Genomic DNA, 19,123 nt, shown 5'->3' on the forward strand with positions numbered 1-19,123 from the left:
CTGAAGGACCGCACGGTGCGTGCGTGTTCCCCTGGGGGGCCGAGCGCCCCCCAGCCGCCCATCCCGGTGCGGCGGCGGCTGGAGGGCGCTGCCGGGCGCGGCGGCGGCGGATGCCCGGCATTCCCGGGCCGTCCATGGCCGGGCACCGTCGGGCCCCGGCCGGCACCACCTGTGAGGCGGGCGGGGATTGGCGGGCGGCGTCATATGACCCGTCACGTGCTCCAGGCAGCTCAGTCCAAAAGAAAATGGGGTTTGGTGTAAATCTGGGGGTGTAATGTTATCATATATCACGCTACCTCGTAAAACCGACACTGAAGCCTGCCGGACAACAAATCACAGGTCAAAATTATGAGCTCTTCGTATTATGTGAATGCGCTTTTTAGCAAATATACGGCGGGGGCTTCTCTTTTCCAAAATGCGGAGCCTACTTCTTGCTCCTTTGCAAGCAACTCCCAGAGAAGCGGCTATGGACCAGGCGCGGGTGCCTTCGCCTCCTCCATGCCCGGCTTGTACAATGTGAACAGTACCATATATCAAAGCCCGTTCTCTTCCGGATACAGCCTGGGCTCTGATGCCTACAACCTGCATTGTTCCTCTTTTGATCAGAACATTCCCGTCCTCTGCAATGAGCTAACCAAACCCAGCTGTGAGAAAGCGGAGGAAAGCAACCTGCACAACCAGGCTGAGCCTAATTTCCGGATATACCCCTGGATGAGGTCTTCAGGTAGGGGCGAGCGGAGAGGGCTCGGAGCCGTGGCAGCCAGGCAAAGCGTGTCGCCAGGATTACTGTCAGCACAGCCTTTATGGTTTTAATTATAGCCGAGGCGCCATTGCGTAGAAAGCCCGTGGCATTGTATGTAAATGAGTATCATAAAACTTTTTATTGCCCAATTAATGGGTTCTAGCCTCGTAAATTTATTTAACTCCATTTGCTATGGAATTTTAGCATTGAGTTGATTTGCGCTGTTTGCTATGGAAAAGCGGAGAGTTGTCTGCGGGCTCCCAGAGCCCCCACGGGTAAGCGTCTCCCCTGCCCTCTTGTCGAAGTTGGGAAAAAAAATCCCGCTCGCTGGAGAAGGCGGAGGGGACAGGGGCGTTTAGGCGGAGGGGACGGGCTGTTGAGGACTTTGCCAGCCCCCGTTGCCGAGACGTGCCACTCTCGTCCCCCCTGCCCTTTCCACGGAGATAAGGATCTATAGAAATGTACTAAACAGGAAAAGGGGGGGTGGGTGTGTGTGTGTTAGGGTACGAGTGTGTGTGTGTGAAAAAGGAGAGCTCTCTTCTGGAACTAAATGCGATGTATTGTTTACGATCCAGGAGGGGTGGGGGCAGCCCCCGACATTAAAATAAAATAAATACAGCCCAGCCTTCCAACTTTTTATTTCCCCTTGCGAAACGTGAAAGTCTGGAAGGTTTTAGAGAAATACATCGCCTGGGGGGAAAGTTCCTCCTCCCAAAAGCAATTTCCTCCCCCACCTCCACTCCTGAATGCTTTCTCTCCACTTTTTCTGGGTCTCGAGCAACTTCTTTTTTGCCCTGCCTAAGCAGGGCAGGTCGTGTGGCTGAAATGTCTTTGTTAGGGCAAAGTGGGGGGGCAGGTCGAAGTCAGAGGGTGATCGTTCACTCTGGCTCGGCCGCTTTTTGCTTATTTATTTATTTATTAAAAACAATAACAAGAAAAATAAAAATAGAAGACTTTCCACCTTTCTTCTTGTCTAACTGCTGGACGCATGTGTGCCTGTTTTCAGGTCCCGATAGGAAGCGAGGGCGCCAGACCTACACCCGCTACCAGACCCTGGAGCTGGAGAAGGAATTCCACTTCAATCGTTATCTGACTCGGCGGCGAAGGATAGAGATCGCCCATGCCCTCTGCCTGACAGAGAGGCAGATCAAAATCTGGTTCCAAAACCGGAGGATGAAATGGAAGAAGGAGCACAAGGAGGAGAGTTCCAGCGCCCCGGCTCCCAATGAGCCCACGTCAGCAGCAGCTTCTGTCGAGAAAGTGGAAGAAGACGAAGAGGAGGAGGACTAAGGAGTCCCACTCGAGGAAGTGATCTCTTAGAATAGTGTATGCACATGACATTTGGAAAAGTTCCCTTTTAAGGAAAAAAAAAAAAAGAGAGACTCAGTGTTTTTATTAAAAAAAAAAAAAAAATCAGTTCCCTTTAATAATCATATTGCAAGCGAGCATTTGCAAACATGAAAACATTTCTTGGGATGGCTTTCCAGCCTACTCTCCATTCTCCCGTACTCCCCAAACCTACCCTGTGCCGAACCTTTCGGTAGTATACCCTAAGAGCATCCTACAATCATTTGGGTTTAGTTGTTTCGTGGTTTTTGTTTTTTGTTTTTTTTTCTTCATTTACCCAAAACTGGGTGGATGTCTCCAGGGGGCATTTCAGTGGGAGAACTGCTACTTGCACAGATAGCAAACCGTGACCTTCCGAAGTAACTACCTGATTCAATAGTCTCAGTCATGTGTAAGGGGAAAAGTGCATTAGGCTCACATTAAGAAAACTACCTAATTTTGAATAAGTAGCTCTGCACTTCTCTTTTTGTTTTCTCTTTTTTTTTTTTTTTAATTGTTGTTAGGAAAGTATCATAACTAACAGCTACATTTACAAAAGATTAAACAGCAAGTGTGTGTGTGGGGGGGAAATGTTCCACAAACCACTACAATCTACAGCAATTATTTGTACTACCTATTTTCCAGACTACCTACCTATATATCTTGCTCTGCCTACCTATCTTCGAAAGTATACTGTATTTTAGTAGTCAAAAGGATGTTACAAGATTACTAATGTGAATCGCAAAATGCTTTTAGAAATGTAAGTGTAGTCATTCGAAAAGCACGCATCAATAGCTTTGGTATAGAATTTGGTACCGAAAAGTCTGAATATATTTAAATTTAAAATAATATATTTATTCCTAAGCAATTATAAATGAAAACCATATGCTGCAGTATATCTTTGTTCTCGATTCTTTACTATTCCGAGTGAGGAAGCAAACACACACCAATATTGTACAAAGCGGTTTAATATCTCCCGTTGGTTTCTACCTTCGGCTGCCTCTGCTAAAGGCCATTTTCTTATTCTGGGTTGATCTTAATATAGCGGAAAGTGTTCTTTGAACCTTTAAAAATCACCTTAAAAAAACCCACAAAATATTAGTCCTGATTATCCAAATATGTTAATATGTAATACCGTGAATTTTCTTAAATAGCAGATATTGTATTTTTTTTTTTTGTCATTTATATTCGTCTTGGAGCTCATTTGTAAGATCATGTCATAAATTGGAAAGTATGTAATTTGGAAACTTTGTAGCATGATGTATTGTTAAGAACTCTGTATAAATCCGTCTTGAAGGTTTGGCTAAAGTTTATTCAAAAATTGTATGTTACAATGTGTTTCAATGTGTTCGTTGTGAACATTTGGATATGCCGTGTAAGTATTGGAAGTGGGAAAAAAAATGTCTGTGAACTCTCTTTGGAAGTGATACCGTGTTCAATTATCTCCCACGATAAATGTGTTTTATGTTACACAGAAAATAAATATGCTTGTTGACAATGAATTGTATTTCTTTATTAAGGAACCAGTTCGAAGGAAGCTTAAAAAAATTATTTACACAGACAAATAAAGAAATTAGGCCATCTAAACCTTCCCCCCCCCCCCGATAATCAGGAGGGGGAAAAAATCCAAGGTGATGAATTGACACAAATTAGTCCATTTCTCTATTTTTTTCCCTAGCGCAGCTGATTAATAAAGCGGAAAGCCTTCTTTATGGGAGGGCTTCCTTCTACCGTGTTCCCGTGTCCTCTTGCAGTCATAATCCCAGTCCAGGCGACCGGCGATCAAGCCGAAATCGCATACAGTGAAATAATATTTTGTAATGAACAGAAAGTGCAATGCAAAACTTCCAAGTGTAAATGATCTGGTCGGGTATGTGTGTTGTTTGTTCGTGCGGCTTTCGGGGGACGGAGGGCATCACGGTGGCAAGAAAATGGGGGAAAATCCCCCTGCTTTAGATATCACGTAATGTCAATGAGATCTAATATTTTCAATATTAAAAAAAATTAAAAAATTAAAAATCTAGCCCGAAAACCCCCTTTATTCGGCTGGATAAATACAGGTAGAAACAGAGCATCATTTGCGCTGAAGTTCCCTTTTTTCTACTACACTCCGTTCCTGGTCAATGTACTAATTGTAATTTTAATAAAATTAGTACAAAGTCCAGGTCTTTTAAAAAACTCTAGGGCTGCCTCTTCGGTAAGATGGCGCCTCTCTAAGACCTGCCTCTTCTTAGTGATGAGGAAAAGGCCATAAATCCGTTGTTGTTTATGAAAATTTACAACTTTGCAATACAACTTTATGAGTTGTTCGGTTTTTCCATTGGTCGTTGTCGGTCATGTGGATGGTAACCGTGAACATGAACTTTTTTATAATTTCCCTTGCGAGAATAGAGCCGCATTCTTTTGCTGAGCTCTGTCCTGCTTCGGATCTCTCTGGCTTTCAATCCCCATTTCATTTGTTCTTTGTAAGGCAATAGTGAACAAAGTGTGCGGAGGTTCGGCATAAGCAGCCGCCTAGAACACAGATCCGGGATGGCAATTTCCAGTTCCCCCGCTGGAAGGTGTGGCATATTGGATTCAAAGCACTGGCGTGGCAGATTTTCAACTTGCAACCTGGCTAATTTCCTGCTTCTTCTGGCACCAAAAGGAGGGCGATTCGTCTCCTGTGCAGCCAAAGCGACAGCTGTCAAAGTCGCAGGGGCTCCTGTGAGCCAGAACCTAAAAGGTGAGAAATGTATATGACACTACTGTAAGCAGGGGAAAATGGTTTAATACGTTTAAATATTAGACATGTGTAATTAAACCAAATGGAAATGTTACCGGCCAAAAATAGAGGTGGCTGCAGCTCAGCTGATTTTGACTTAACCAGTGCATGCAAAAATATTCCTTAATAAAATGTCTATTTTATATGATTTAGTAAGGAAGCTGTGGATTTTTTTTCATGAAGTTGATTTCTGTTTGCATTAGCCAGGAGGTTTGTTGTGACGTTCAGGTTATTTTGCAATAATTCAGTTTACAGCATCAATGAAGGGGGTTTTTTCCTATCAGGAGGAAAAAAAATATTAATATCCCCAAACATTTTAATTAATTCGCAGCATTAAATTATTAACTTAAATTTCATTTGCGGTAGATGAACTTTAGATATTATTTAATTTTTACTATTTCAGAAAAAAAAACCAAAAACAAAAACAACCAAATCAGTAAACACAATGTCTCCTGGCTTCTCTACCATGTCCAGGAGGAAGGTTATTTCTAGACGGGAGGAAACAGCGCGATTGTGTCTTAGATTTTCTTTATCAGATCAAGCGCTGCCTGCATAAATTTCGTGGCCCGCCGTGGGTCCCTTCCCGGCGCTTCCCGGCGCGGGCGGCTTGCGCGCCTCGGCTGCGCGGAGCGGGCTTCGCGGCAGCTAAACCCATTTCAGCGCCGGAGACGGAGCTTCCCCCCCCTTCCTCTCCTTGTTGTGACTGTTACGGTGCGGCGCTGGGGCGGGGGAGCGGCAGGCGGCGGGCCGGTGCCCCGCGGTGTGTGCCGGCGGGGGGAAGCGGGGACCCGGGGACGGCGCCCCGGGACCCCCCGCCGCTGCCGCCCGGCTCCGCTCCCGTCTCCTCACGGCGAAGGAGAAGCTCGGAGGCCTTTAAGCGACGGCCCCGGCTCTGCCTGTGCCGCCGGTCTGATAAAGCACTGCATTTGCATTGCATTGCGGTATCCGCCGGACTGGAGCTGCAGTGAGCGCCGGATTATTTATTGCGGGGCCGCGGGTGCTCAGTGCTGCCACGGCGTGGCGGGATGGCGGAGGCGGGCGCGGAGCGGAGCGGCCCCCGCAGCCCCTGGGAAGGGCAGCGCTGGCAGCCTGCGCTGCTCGGGGGAGCCCAGATAAAAGACCAAGAGGGAAAAAAAAAAAAAAAAAAAAAAGAAAAAAAACCCCTGGGCCTACCTTTTTGTACGGGAGCATCGGAGCTGGCCCCCGGGCAAGATATTCTGGCAGGACCGGCTCTGCCCACTCACCCTCCGCTTGTACCTCGGTGTGTGTCAACTGCAAGTTATCACGGTGGGAGCCGGCTGGGGAGGACCCGCCCGCGTCCCCCCGGCCAGGCTCCTTGTACCCCGCCACTCTAAACAACGGTCCGCCTTGCCCAAACTGTTTGGATTAGGAGCTATTAGTTAAAGGTTGGTTTTGATGACGCTGGCGAGCACGAGAATGATCTGAAAGTGGTTTTATATACGAGGAGAAAGAGGCTTTTGAGCTTAAGAGGGTAACTACCCCCGCACCTGTAATCCAAGAGTGGCTGGGGTCGCGGCCGGGTTTTCGGCGGGAGGAGGAAGGCGAAGTGTTTTGTGAAGAAGGTGATGGGGGTGCGGGGAATTACGAAAACAAATAAAAGGGGGATGAAATACACGGATGTCGCGAAGTGTGACTTTGTTGCGTTGTCAAAATGCAGCGGCTGACTTGCTTTCTGCTTTCTAGAATGCGGGCGGGAACGGTGAAGGGAAATCGCTGCGAAATGTGTCTGGGCAGGACATTTCCTCGGCAGACCTGGGGGGTAGCAGATTATTGTAATTCGGGGTTTTCTGGGGGTAGGGGGAGGAGCGGAAAGGACGCTTGAATGTGACTGAAGCGGAGATTGCAGTGCAGACGGTTTAGCTGTCACTGTAACTACTCTAACACGACTCAGTCAGGCAAACGTGCAGATTTCATGCATTTTCATATTATGGGATCAACGGAGAAACATTTTCACTGCCTGCAGTGGGGCTTTCCCAACTTGGTTTGGACGCAAGCAATAACTTGAAAAACGGGAAAGAAACAAAAAGAAACAGAGGGGGGGAAACAGTCTGTAACCGATGCTATAAAATGTAAATACAACTAAGCCTGGAGCGATTTTTTTATTTTAAATTCTGTTTTGGTCTGTATGCTGGATTTAAATAGAAAACCGTCTGGCCACAACTTTTTAGAAGTAAGGCCAGTGGGTTTTGGTTGTCCTGAGCGTTCTTTTTTCATGGTGCTTTTTCGTTCTGACCTGAGTTGGAGAAAATCTGCCCTTTTAAAAACCTCTTCGTATTTGCCGTGTTGTGTGTGCTTGATGGCTGGTGTTTCCTCCTTTTTAAACTCTATTCTCACTGAGTAAGAAACCTTTTTTTTTCCTCTGGAAAAATCTGTTTTTCAGGAAATACATGTTTCTGAAATGACCTCTCAAAGCATGCAGCTAGCGAGCTGTAATTCTACCAGGTGTGTTTATGGATTGGCTGGGCTCAAGAGGTTAAGGAAGTTTAAAAAAAATTGGAGGCAATCAACATCTGAATGTGAAAGTCCAGCTGAGACTGCAAACAATACAAACGATTGTGGAGCAATGTTTTAGCTCACTACTGTTTTATAGGTATCGTAATCTGCCCCCGGAAATGAGACAAATAGTCTCCCAACAAAAACAAAACTCTTTTGAAAGCTGCTTTAGGAAACGGGGCTCGTACGAATGTCACTTTCCGTGACAGAGCGCGTTTAAAATTAGGCTATTCAATCTGTTGTAATGGGCACGGATTATGAGTAAACACAGCTTGGAATGAACAACCTCATGTTATCTCCAGGAACTGCGCGGTTATGGCTGAATTAAATGCGCATCAGCGAATTTCATCAGCACTGTTACTGTCCGAGCCCTGGGCCAAGAATTATATTTCCGCTATGGGGTAACTGCCATATTGAAAAATGAAGGTGGAAATGTTTGTTTCGTGTATTGTTTTTCTCCTCTTAAAGGTACACATTCGCTTTTAATCAAATTATTCGGAGCGACAACCAAACCGATTGGCTTCTGCTGATTCATTAGTAGGGCTATATTAATTAGGAATAGTCCTACTGGCTCATTTTTTATTTTGAGTGTTTGATTCCCTCGGCTCAGCTCTGGCTGAAGCAGGGGTAGACTTGGGAAGAAGAGACACGCAGAACTTTAGCTGGGCTGCTGGGCGGCGCTGGGAGACTGCCGAGCTCTTCTCGAGGCCTCCTCGGGCACTTGGTGCAAATCAAAAATCCCCCTCTCCAAAAGGCCACTGCCACGACCTCCGCGTTAATTATGGTGGAGTTCATTAAAATACGAGACCTCTTCCATGCGGGACGGGTTAGCCTCTCTCACAAAAACTGGATTCGACACTGGGGCAGGCTCCCTGAGCTGCGAAGGGAAGCCTCAGCGGAGGGGCAGTTTTCGACTGAATGGATAAATAAACACGTTTTAAAATCTCCTAAAAATTCTTGGATGTGGTTGTGGCATCGCGATGGTAAACTGGAGAGAGGCCGCCCCCCTCCACCCCCCCCGCTGCGTGGCGCTCCGCTCCCCCTTTCACGTGCTCCCTCCACTCCAAAGTTTCCCTCCGCAGCATCCTCCACCGCCGTCTCCTTCCTTCTCTCCCTCCTCCTTCCCTCCGCCGGAGACCCGCGGGCGGCTCGCCCACCCTGCCTGCGGGGCTGCGCGGCTGCCTCGTCGTGGGCCCTCCAACTTTTAAGGGCGAAGACTCCCTACACACACCTCCAGCGGCCGCGGGTGGTGTCCCCATCAGCCGCTGTCACACTGCCCGCGCTGCCGGGAATTATCGCTATTATTGTTGTTATTATTACTGAATTATTTTTCCCGCGGAGGGGCGGCGCCGCCCCGGGGGCGCGGCCGGTGGCCGCGGCACGGCGCGGTGCGGTGCGGGGCGGCGCGGGGCGGCGCGGCGGGGCCGGGGCTGCCGGTAAGTTGGCGGCGCGGTGGCGGCGGCCCCGGGGGAGCGGGCGCCGCGCGCGCTCCCATTGGCCGCCCCGCCGTCAGCTGCTCCTATTTTCTGCTGTCGCTTTTGGCGCTCGGCCATCCAGAAACAAACCACTTCGATGACTCCTAATAGTTATCGCCAGATGTACTAATACACAACAAATCACGGTCCGAGAGAGGGGGAGAGCAAATGAGTTCCTATTTCGTGAATCCCACTTTCCCGGGGAGCCTGCCCGGGGGCCAGGACTCCTTCCTCGGCCAGATCCCCCTGTACCCGGCGGGCTATGATGCTCTCAGGCATTTTCCGGCTTCGTACGGGGCAAGCAGCCTGCAGGACAAGACTTACACCTCACCCTGTTTCTACCAACAGTCCAACACCGTCATTGCTTGCAATCGGGCTTCCTATGAGTACGGAGCCTCTTGTTTTTATTCGGACAAGGACATTAGTAGCGCCTCTCCCTCCGGCAGTGGCAAACAGAGAGGGCCCGGGGACTACCTGCACTTTTCTCCCGATCAACAGTACAAATCCAGCGGCGGCCAAGCCAAAATTATAAATGACGAAGGTACCGACCGGAAGTACACGAGCCCTGTTTACCCCTGGATGCAGCGGATGAACTCCTGCGCTGGTAAGACATCTCGATGCAATCAAGGGCGGGAGGGGGGGCAGGAGGGAGGGAAAGGAAAAGTTTCTTTTCTTTTCTTTTCTTTTTTTTTTTTTTCCTATTTTGTTTGTTTGTTCTTAGATAAAGTCCAGACTGTTGGAGAAACATGGTTCCTGCAGGGCAACATGTAACATGAAACCTTCCCAGGTTATTTTAGACCTGGCACGTTGGCACCCTCGGAACGGTGGCTGAGATCCCAGTTTGTAGGCTCACTGGAGAAAGTTACTGGGGAATCCTTAGAAGTAGGGTAAAAAAAAAAAGAGATAAAAAGGAGCAGAGCAGTTTTACCACTCTCTTAAAACCACCCCAAAGCCTCTGCTCTGCTGCTTCATTGTCAGAGAGAAATGCAAGGAATATGCCCTCTGTACTGAGGATCCAATGCATTTGTGGCACATTCCTCCTCGCCCCCCTCCCCCAGCTCATTAGCCTGTGAGTATTGGATATTGAGAGCACGTTTCTGAGGCCGTGAGCGCACTTCCATGGCATTGCGAATTTTTTTCTGAATTTAAGAGTAAACTTCACATAATTGAACTATTCTGTACAGGAGTGGTGCTGGGGGCTGGGAGTGGGTTGGGAGGGTTGTACTGGAGTGGCACGTATTTTTTATAATCCCATATTAAGACGTTTACTTCCAGCGTTTGCTAATGACTCCCCTCTTCTCCCATCCTCCCGAGTTTACGTTTGCTGAAGGGTAGATCGCATTTCTTTTTTTTTGGAAAGTTAAACTTTTAGCAAGACCATTCTGATGCTGCTTTGCATTCGAGAGCAATAAATTCTAGAGCAAATGGCAAAATGCTCTTCTATGATCTTTAGCTGATGTCTATAATCATACTTAAATTAGAGACCCTCTGCAGTCACAGCCGTGGCAATGGCTGCGTGTTTGTTTCAACACACCCGCATGTGCGTGCACACACATAGGCGCAGACACATGAGGCTTCCCGGGTAGCACACGTGTGCGTGAGTCTGTGTGTGTGTGCGCGCACAGGCTGCCAACGCGCAGGGAGCAGACGCTGCTCAGTGATTCACACGGGTGCTACCTACTGCCCTTCCCCTAGGTCTACCTTAAAGCCTCTTTGTATTCCGCTTACCCCACTACCGTAAGCACGCTGCACATCCGCATTTACAGCTAGGCAGTCAGGAGAAAAAGAAAAGAGGGGGGGGAAAAAAACCCTCCAGGAAACCAGAGCAGCTTCCCCCCCTCCCCGTCATTGTGCCTCCAAAAGGAGGCAGAATATACTAATCGTTCTTTCTGGTCTGAAATCACTGGGCCCTGTCCAATGCGATCGTTTTGTCTTTACTTCTACAGGTACAGTATATGGAACACATGGGAGACGAGGGAGGCAAACTTACACCAGATACCAAACGCTAGAGTTAGAGAAGGAATTTCATTTTAACAGATACTTAACCCGAAGACGACGTATTGAGATTGCAAACGCTCTCTGCCTTACTGAACGCCAGATTAAAATATGGTTTCAAAACAGGCGGATGAAATGGAAAAAGGAAAACAAATTCATAAGTTCCACACAGCCAAGCAGCGAAGAAACAGAGGAAAAGTCAGGGGAGTAGAACCACTTTTAATAAACGCTACCAGGCCTTTCCTTAGCACTTACTACTATTATTATTTACCTTGTGTTCCTTCTGCTACTGAAATCCTATAGGTTTGTCACAGTCTATTAATCCCCAAAAGGCTTGTTTAAAAGATGTACATTTGCAATCATCTGTGACTTACTTTAATATATGTGGAAGTCCTAGCTTTTGAGCTACAGGCATGTGTGTATATAATCACCTTTCCAAAGCATATGGCGTTGCCTAAACTATTAGAGAATTGGCCCAGAATTTTAAATATTTCAGGTGAGCATCTATGTGTGGGTGAGTGCCCCCGGTGTGCTTGTGTGAGAAAAGATAAGGGAATTTTTTTTTTTTTTTAATTATAAATGTTCTTACTGTAGAAAGACTTTTAGAAAATATCGGGTTTATGGTTTTGCTAGCTCCCGCTAAGTCTGACCATCTCGTTATGCTGTGTTTGGGAGTTTATGATCTGCAGGGGGGGAAAAAGTTTTAGTTATGTATAAGATATTTAAATAGCGAAAGGAAGAAAAATCCTTTTAAAAAAATCGTTGTATAAATCCCTGTATATAAACTTGAAGTGAAAATGAACTGCAGGGAGATTTTTTTAAAATGCCCCTAAACTGCTTAATCTGCACTACTAGTATTAAAGCAAAAACTCGGCGTTAAACTACAGGGGAAGCGAGGAAAGAGGTTTTGAAGTGGGAAAATTTCTGTGGTTCCCGTTGAGCTTACATTGAGGTTTCAGTGAGCTCAGCTCTACACTGAAGGGGCTTTGAATTATGGACTACATTTCTTGGGGCTTTGTGGGCTTAGATCCATCTGTTTTTCCTTGTTTTAAAAATCTTTCCTTCTTTCTTTCTTTCTTTCTTTCTTTCTTTCTTTCTTTCTTTCTTTCTTTCTTTCTTTCTTTCTTTCCTTCTTTCTTTCTTTCTTTCTTTCTTTCTTTCTTTCTTTCTTTCTTTCTTTCTTTCTTTCTTTCTTTCTTTCTTTCTTTCTTTCTTTCTTTCTTTCTTTCTTTCTCTCTTTCTTTCTTTCTTTTTCTCTTTCTCTCTTTCTTTCTTTTTTTTTTTCTTTCTTATTTATTTAAAGAAAAAGTCTTATTAACTCGGAGGATATTTTTCTCCGCTTCTGTGGTATTTTAATGCACATTCGCTTTTCTTAGCACTGGAAAAAATAAATTGATACTCTGTAGAAAAATACCTGCCATAAAATGCTTCCACTTCTGTAAAAGTAAAATAAGCTCAGCGAAAATATTGATTAATATATACGTTATATCTCTCTATATTATATTGCGTGTGCATGAGTATGCGTGTGAAACTGTGTCCAAATGCACTTGTATAGTCATCGAGGCTCTTTTGTTTGGAAGGCAGCACAGTTTGGGCTACTGCTCTAAATATATAAAAAGCCAGACCTGAAGAACACCAATGCACAATGGCTACCGCCGCATTTAGAGAGTTATTTTCCTTTCGAGAGGCGATAAGATAACAGCGGCCGTAAAGTCGCTTGGAATTTTACTCCCTAGCTGGAAAAACGCTGCACGATATTTATCTTTCATGGGTACCTGCCATTTCACATCGGCAGGACCCGGCTGCCTCTCTAAAGCTCCGGCACGGGAGTAAGTGGGGAGGGGAAATTATATATATACCTATATATGTAGAAGAGACATAAGCGTTGTCAGCTCCCGAGGATGGATCCTATAGGCTTTGTGAACTGGTGTAAATAAGCCTCGCACGGAGGAGAAGGCAAGCACAAAGCTCTCTCCGCTCCGAGCTCTCCGGCGGGCGGGTCGGAGGAGCAATTCCCGCCGGCCCCGCGGCCTCGCCGCCGGTTGCCGATGCCGCCGGTGGCGGCGGCGGCGCCGGGTGCGGTGGCGGCGCGGCCCGCTCCGCTCCGCTCCGCGCCTCTCCGCTCTGCTCCGCGCCGCCGTCGGGGGCCGTCACCCCGGGCCGACCCCGCGGAGCCGCCGCCATCCCCCGCGCCGCCAGCGGGTGGCGCTGGAGGCCGGCGGACGGGCGGGCGGCGGCGGCGGCGGCGCGCACGGGCGGCGCGCCCCGGGCCGCCCGCGCCCTCCCAGCTCCCCCACCAGTGCACGAGTTTACCTCTAGAGGTCATCAGGCAGGATTTACGACTGGACAACAAAAGCACGTGATGTGAAGCCGTACCCCATATTTGGGTGCCTACGTAGGAGGGAACCAAGTACATGTCCCAGTCATTTCCATAATTCATCATAAATTGTGCAAGGGTGCTATAGACGCACAAAACGACCAAGAGCCACAAATCAAGCACACATATCAAAAAACAAATGAGCTCTTATTTTGTAAACTCATTTTGCGGTCGCTATCCAAATGGCCCGGACTACCAGTTACATAATTATGGAGATCACAGCTCGGTGAGCGAGCAATACAGGGACTCCGCCAGCATGCACTCCGGCAGGTACGGATACGGCTACAATGGCATGGACCTCAGCGTCGGGCGCTCTGCTTCCACCCACTTTGGTGCCAATGAGAGACCCCGCAGTTACCCGGCCAACACCACCTCTGCCTCGACAGAGCCCAGGTACAACCAGCCCGCGACGTCTTCTCACTCGCCTCCCCCTGACCCTCTGCCCTGCACCGCCGTGGCCGGTTCGCCTGTCAGCGAGAGTCACCACGGGGTGAAAAACTCCCTCGCCAACTCCACCAGCACTTCGTCCAATTCCAGCAGCAACACGCACATCAGCAGAGACGGGGTTGGCACCTCGTCTGGGACTGAAGAAGACACTCCAGCAAGCAGCGAGCAGGCAAGTGCCCCGACCGACCAAAGCACAGCCCAGCCTTCACAGCCCCAGATCTACCCTTGGATGCGAAAACTGCACATAAGTCATGGTAAAGCAAATACCCTGTTCTTTCTTTATTTCTCTGGAGGAAAAGGAGGATTTAATGTAAACCGGGTGGCTGCGCCGAGCAAGGTCGGGGAGAGAGGGAGAGGAGGGCGTGAGAGCGGGCAGTCTCCGCACACGCCACAACTCTGCTCGCAGGGAAGCACGCTCCCTTCTCTGGGCGAGTCCCCCCGAAAGGAAAAAAACCTCCCGGCCCCAAACCCACAACCCGTCTGGCTCCCAGCGCCGGCGGGGGAGCAGAAGGCGCCTTGCCGAAGGGGGATCGGGAGCAGAGGCTGCTCCCGGCTCTCCTCTGGATGGGGGATCTTCCAGAGGGAACAGCGCGGCTGACCCCATTTATTTTGCTGAGACATATTAAATAGAGAATAGGAGAGGGCGAGAAGGGCAGTTTTCAATGCTGGGAAGCCGGGGGGGCTGGGGGAAGGGCGAGTCGCCCCAAACTCGGGGGATAGAGCTTGAGGGGCGCGGGGAAGTGAGGCAACTTTCAGCCCCGGGTACCTGCCCTGCCCTCGCTGCTGGGAGAGCGGCCGGGAGTTCGCTGCCTCCCAGAGCCTTCCCCAGCTCAGCCGTGGGAAAGGGCTGAAAGCTTTGCTCTCCCAGCTCTGAAAACCTAGCTAGCAGCAGAGACATCTTCCAAAGCAGCTTATCTGGGGGAGGCGTGGGGGGAATTAACCTTCGGGGGGGGAGGGGGAAGGAAAAAATTCAATTTTAAAAAATCGAACCACAAATCCAAGCAAAAACTTACCGAGACTACCAAATCCCCCTCCCCCAAGCCTTTCCTTAGAGGGGCTGGAGGGGGAAACTTGTTGAGCGTTTATCCAAAGCAGAAACAAAACCAAGCAGGACTGAGAATAACGGTCCTGGTCGCTGGTAGCTGCAATGAGACACGAAGGCTCCGAGTGGCTGCTGAGAATCTAAATCATGTACTTTTCTCTTCCAGACAACATAGGGGGACCAGAAGGGAAAAGAGCTCGGACTGCTTACACCCGCTATCAGACCTTGGAGCTCGAAAAGGAATTTCACTTCAATAGATACCTGACCCGCAGAAGAAGGATTGAAATAGCACATGCTCTTTGCCTCTCAGAGAGACAAATAAAGATCTGGTTCCAAAACAGGAGAATGAAATGGAAAAAGGATAATAAGCTGAAAAGTATGAGCATGGCAGCTGCAGGAGGGGCATTCCGTCCCTAAGCGTTTGATCAATTAAAAGTACTGAGCAGTATTAGCTGACCCTGCGTCGTCTCATGTCAGTACTAAGTTGACTTTCTAAAACTTCCTTGTGTTACTTCTGTGAAGAAACCCTGTTCTTGTCGCCCTTATTCATCTTTTAATCATGAGCCTGTTTATTACCATTCTCTCGCGTGTATAAGTAGATCTGCTTTTATCGTACATTTCTTTGTCTTGAATGGCTTTGTCTTGAAAAAAATAATAGATGTTTTAACTTATTTATATGAAGCGAGCTGTGTTACTTGAAGTAACTGTTAAAACAAAACAAAACTGAACAAAAAAGAACAAAAAGGAAAAAAAAAGGGAAGTTAAAAAAAAAAAAAGGAGAGAGAGAAAGAAACCCTCCCCCGGTTTAGTACAAATGTTATGTGTTGCACTCAACCTGCTTAACTGTGCATGTGTGGTCAAGTGTTAATGTCTGTATAGCTCCAAGCTGTTAAAAATATTTTTATTCAAACTACCTATATAATTCCTGTGTAATTAATGCTGTTGTAGAGGTGAAATGATGAAATCAACTGAATTTGTCCTGCGTGTAGTGAATAGTGAATCTGTGACGAAAACTGTGATTCCAAGCAGTATGTCCTTGCTGTGCCTTTGTATATGACTCTTTGCACGAACTCTTAGAAGTGGCTCTTATTAAGCGCAGCTTCTGTGATGTATGTTTTTTGTGAACAAAGTTACAATTATAGTCAAAGTCTGGCTGTTTGAGCAAACTGTGATCAGCTTTTTTTTTATTATTATTATTATTATTTGTTTTTAAAAAAACCTGACTGGAAATCAACAAAAAAAATAAACTTTCTATTGTAAAGTTTTCGTGATCTGGTTTGTGCAAAGCAAGAAGTTGTGCTTCCAGATTTGCCTCTGAAAAAAAAAAAATAGCCCGTGCAGAGTTTGTAATAATATTTTACCTGGCTCCTGCTGCACGTTGCAGATGGTGGATGCTGCAATTGTCCGCTACCAGTATTTTTAATTGAAAGTTTGACCGTAAGTTCTTCCTTACTGGTTTCTCCCTAGGTGGAAAGCTGCATCGCAGGACCACAATCAACACTCTTTGTGAGTGAATCAACTGTTAGCTGTTTGCTGATGGTTAAAAAAAAAAAAAAAAAACAAAAACCAAAAAACATGTGCTTTGTTAAAACACTGCTAATGCCAAGGCGTGTTTGCATCGCTCTAGAATTTCTCCTGTGGTTTCATTTAGTATATTTGCAGGACAGCCACGTCTGAGCCCTCTGCGTCTATCAGTAACCCTCTCTAGCCACATTCCCACTCTTCACCCTTTAAAGATTTTTGATTTTCTTTGCTACAATTAGTTTGCTATAAACGTAATGTTACTTACCCCATCAGAGCTTGAATGGTTAACTCTTCTGAGCTTCTAAGAGCAACTAAAGATTTGCACATTTACTGACTGGTTACATTGATGCCTTCCCTTAAAAGTTATAAAACAGTAAACTTTATAAGCCCCAGTTCCGGCTATATGACATTTGGGTGCCAAATGAATAGGGTTTTGTCTATGAATTAGATCGTAAAATCATCCATAGCACAGACAGATAGGCTCACTGGCTATAAAAAGTCACGTGGTGCCATTAAAGTAAGTTTTATGGTTTTGGGGAGTTGACATCCAACATTATATACCACATAACATATAATCTCACTGACGCTGGACTTCATTTGACTCTTTTGCAGGCTACGTGTGCCTCCTGGCCATTCAAATTGTCAGGTTTAGGGACAGAAGTATCCAAACCACAAGTTCTCAGTACTATATGAAAAATGGCTCCTTGCAAGTCAAAGGTAAGTTTTGTGCACAAGTTCCTTAAAGTTTATTTGTACAGTGAGGAAGCCGAGGCTCCCGCTCGTTCTCGCTGCCTCTCGCCTCTCTTTCTTTCTCTTTCTCTTTCCCTTCCTTTCTGCCTGGAGCTTTTCAGGATGGTCCCACCGAGCCAGAGAGGCAGGATCAACCACTAATGATCCAGGTTGCCTGCAAATTCCCCCCCCATCCCTTCACTCGCAGCAGCTAGCTCTCTATTTTAACGATCAAATCAAAGTAAACCACAATAAGCGACTTTGGCAGAGATGGATTTTGGGGCCTAGCTTTAATCACTTTGACTACCACAGAAGATAATTACTTCCTTTGCTCCGATAGACTCTCCAAGTTTGGAGAGGTTTTGTTTAGCAAAGAGTAGTTACTGAAGGCGATTAAAAAAAGGGGGAAACAAAATAGATGGGGCTTGATATTATCTGGGCTGTATCTTATGCAGGCATGATAGAGTTGGAGGCGTGATGATATGGTAATAATCCTTGGATTGGTGAAATATGTTGCACATCAGAGATAGTATTAAAATGGCACAGACTGTACTGGAGTGCTTAGATACATATTTTCTGCATTGGGTTGTGCAGAAAGCTTTAACTACATGTCTATGTCCATCTATGAGTGCGTACTGTGTTTTATGGATGCGCATTTATAACATTGCTGTAACTTTTTCCTGACCCTATATACAATTGTATAAATATATTTAAATTACATGCATGTGTGCTTGCATGTACCTATCGGTCTATATGCCTGTGTAAAGCCGTGCAAATGCATAGATGTGTCTAATATTGGTGTAGTTACATATACAAAGGGTGTGTACGTGTGTATACATATACATGTCCCTGTGACTTTTTTTTAAAGCAAACCAATTGACTGTAACTTGTAGCATTAATACAAGAGACTACAGGTCATTAGAGTGCTGCAAATTATGAAATACGGGCTTGGTTTATTGAAGATTGTAAATATCTCCCTAGCTCTGCTCTCTCTCTTTTTGCCTTATATTGCTGGCTGCCATTGTGGGGTAGGCCCCAGCTGCATGTTTACTTCAACATTCTTTTTATTTAAGTGGACTGTTCTCACTAGAGTGTGATTACTCAGCAATAAACTTTATGGCCGGATTTAACTTTAGTCTTTGAATTTCCAGGACTTGAATGAAAGGGTGAAAGGAACTCTGTCTTTCTCTGGGTAACATTAAGGCCTGATCCTTATCCTCAGAGCTGTTACTTTGGCGAGTGATCTCAGGGGGGTGCAAACTGACTAGTTGGGGGCTAGGGAAGAGATTTGAGAATTGCCTACAGTCTCTCTCTCTCTCTCTGTATATATCTATATATCTATCTCTCTTTCTCCCCCTCTCTCTCTCTCTCTCTATCTTCAAACCAACTGTGGGTATCTCTTTCTCTGCTCAGTTACTCCAGTGTTTGGAGTAACATTGATTCAGGACATTGCATTGTTTTCCTTTATGTGTCATAAAGTTCGGTTTGCAAAAGAACAGCATGGTATGATGTGAGAGATGGGCTTTGTTTTATTTTGCTAGTGCTATTCCGCTTGAATATTGTGGTTTAGGCTGGTTTTGCTACTGCAAGCAAAAATGAGAGAAAGGCACAGGGGCACAGGAGGGTAAGGTTGTTGTGTACCTCTGCAAGGTCTGCATGTTGCTGTCTGATTCCTATTTTTAATTTGTCTTTAACTTCAAAGAAATGGTAGTATATAAGGTAGGTTCACCTCAAAGATCTCAGTTTTACAAATATTTAATATGTAAAGTCACCCCTTGTGTAAGATAAATGGAGTCTGAAGCCTTTGTGTCTGTCTATCCTTCCTATGAACACTAAACAAACACATCTGCATATATTTTATATTAAAAAAATGGGAAAGGCTTTAAAAGAACATATCCAAATGCACATTTGAAAATCATTTCCGTTATAAACAGCTGGAGATTTTATAGCACACTAGCTGTCACATTTTCATCAATAGGAATACCAGAAAGTTATATATGATAGGTGTGCATTGCGTTATACTATATGTCATAAAATTTTATAGTTTGAGGCAAGGCATGAAAAACCTTTAAAAGTTTGAACTTCATTTATTTGTGGGTCCTTTTGCTAGGAAAATTATTTGCTTGTAGGTGGGAATGATACTAGACACAAACAGCTCACAATTACTCAGTATTCAACAACACTGCAT

General features: G+C 46.2%; 3 protein-coding genes across 3 annotated transcripts; all 3 read left to right on the top strand.

Moving 5' to 3' along the window:
• The first annotated feature begins 219 nt into the window (after window positions 1–219).
• On the top strand, window positions 220–3,570 carry HOXA7 (homeobox A7). The gene is made up of 2 exons (XM_051808362.1): window positions 220–724; window positions 1,749–3,570. The coding sequence occupies exons 1-2, from the start codon at window positions 349–351 to the stop codon at window positions 2,030–2,032; spliced, it is 660 nt and encodes a 219-aa protein (XP_051664322.1). The 5' UTR covers window positions 220–348; the 3' UTR covers window positions 2,033–3,570.
• Window positions 3,571–6,951: 3,381 nt separating this feature from the next.
• HOXA6 (homeobox A6) lies at window positions 6,952–12,462 on the top strand. Its single transcript, XM_051808345.1, has 3 exons — window positions 6,952–8,592; window positions 9,170–9,425; window positions 10,768–12,462. The coding sequence occupies exons 1-3, from the start codon at window positions 8,128–8,130 to the stop codon at window positions 11,025–11,027; spliced, it is 981 nt and encodes a 326-aa protein (XP_051664305.1). The 5' UTR covers window positions 6,952–8,127; the 3' UTR covers window positions 11,028–12,462.
• A 639-nt stretch (window positions 12,463–13,101) lies between these two features.
• On the top strand, window positions 13,102–15,943 carry HOXA5 (homeobox A5). The gene is made up of 2 exons (XM_051808359.1): window positions 13,102–13,894; window positions 14,849–15,943. The coding sequence occupies exons 1-2, from the start codon at window positions 13,333–13,335 to the stop codon at window positions 15,097–15,099; spliced, it is 813 nt and encodes a 270-aa protein (XP_051664319.1). The 5' UTR covers window positions 13,102–13,332; the 3' UTR covers window positions 15,100–15,943.
• The last annotated feature ends 3,180 nt before the right edge of the window (window positions 15,944–19,123 follow it).

This window comes from Manacus candei, unplaced genomic scaffold (genome assembly GCF_025592945.1).
Source record: "Manacus candei isolate 608988 ecotype Guabito, Panama unplaced genomic scaffold, ASM2559294v1 h1tg000072l, whole genome shotgun sequence".
Taxonomy (NCBI): domain Eukaryota; kingdom Metazoa; phylum Chordata; class Aves; order Passeriformes; family Pipridae; genus Manacus; species Manacus candei.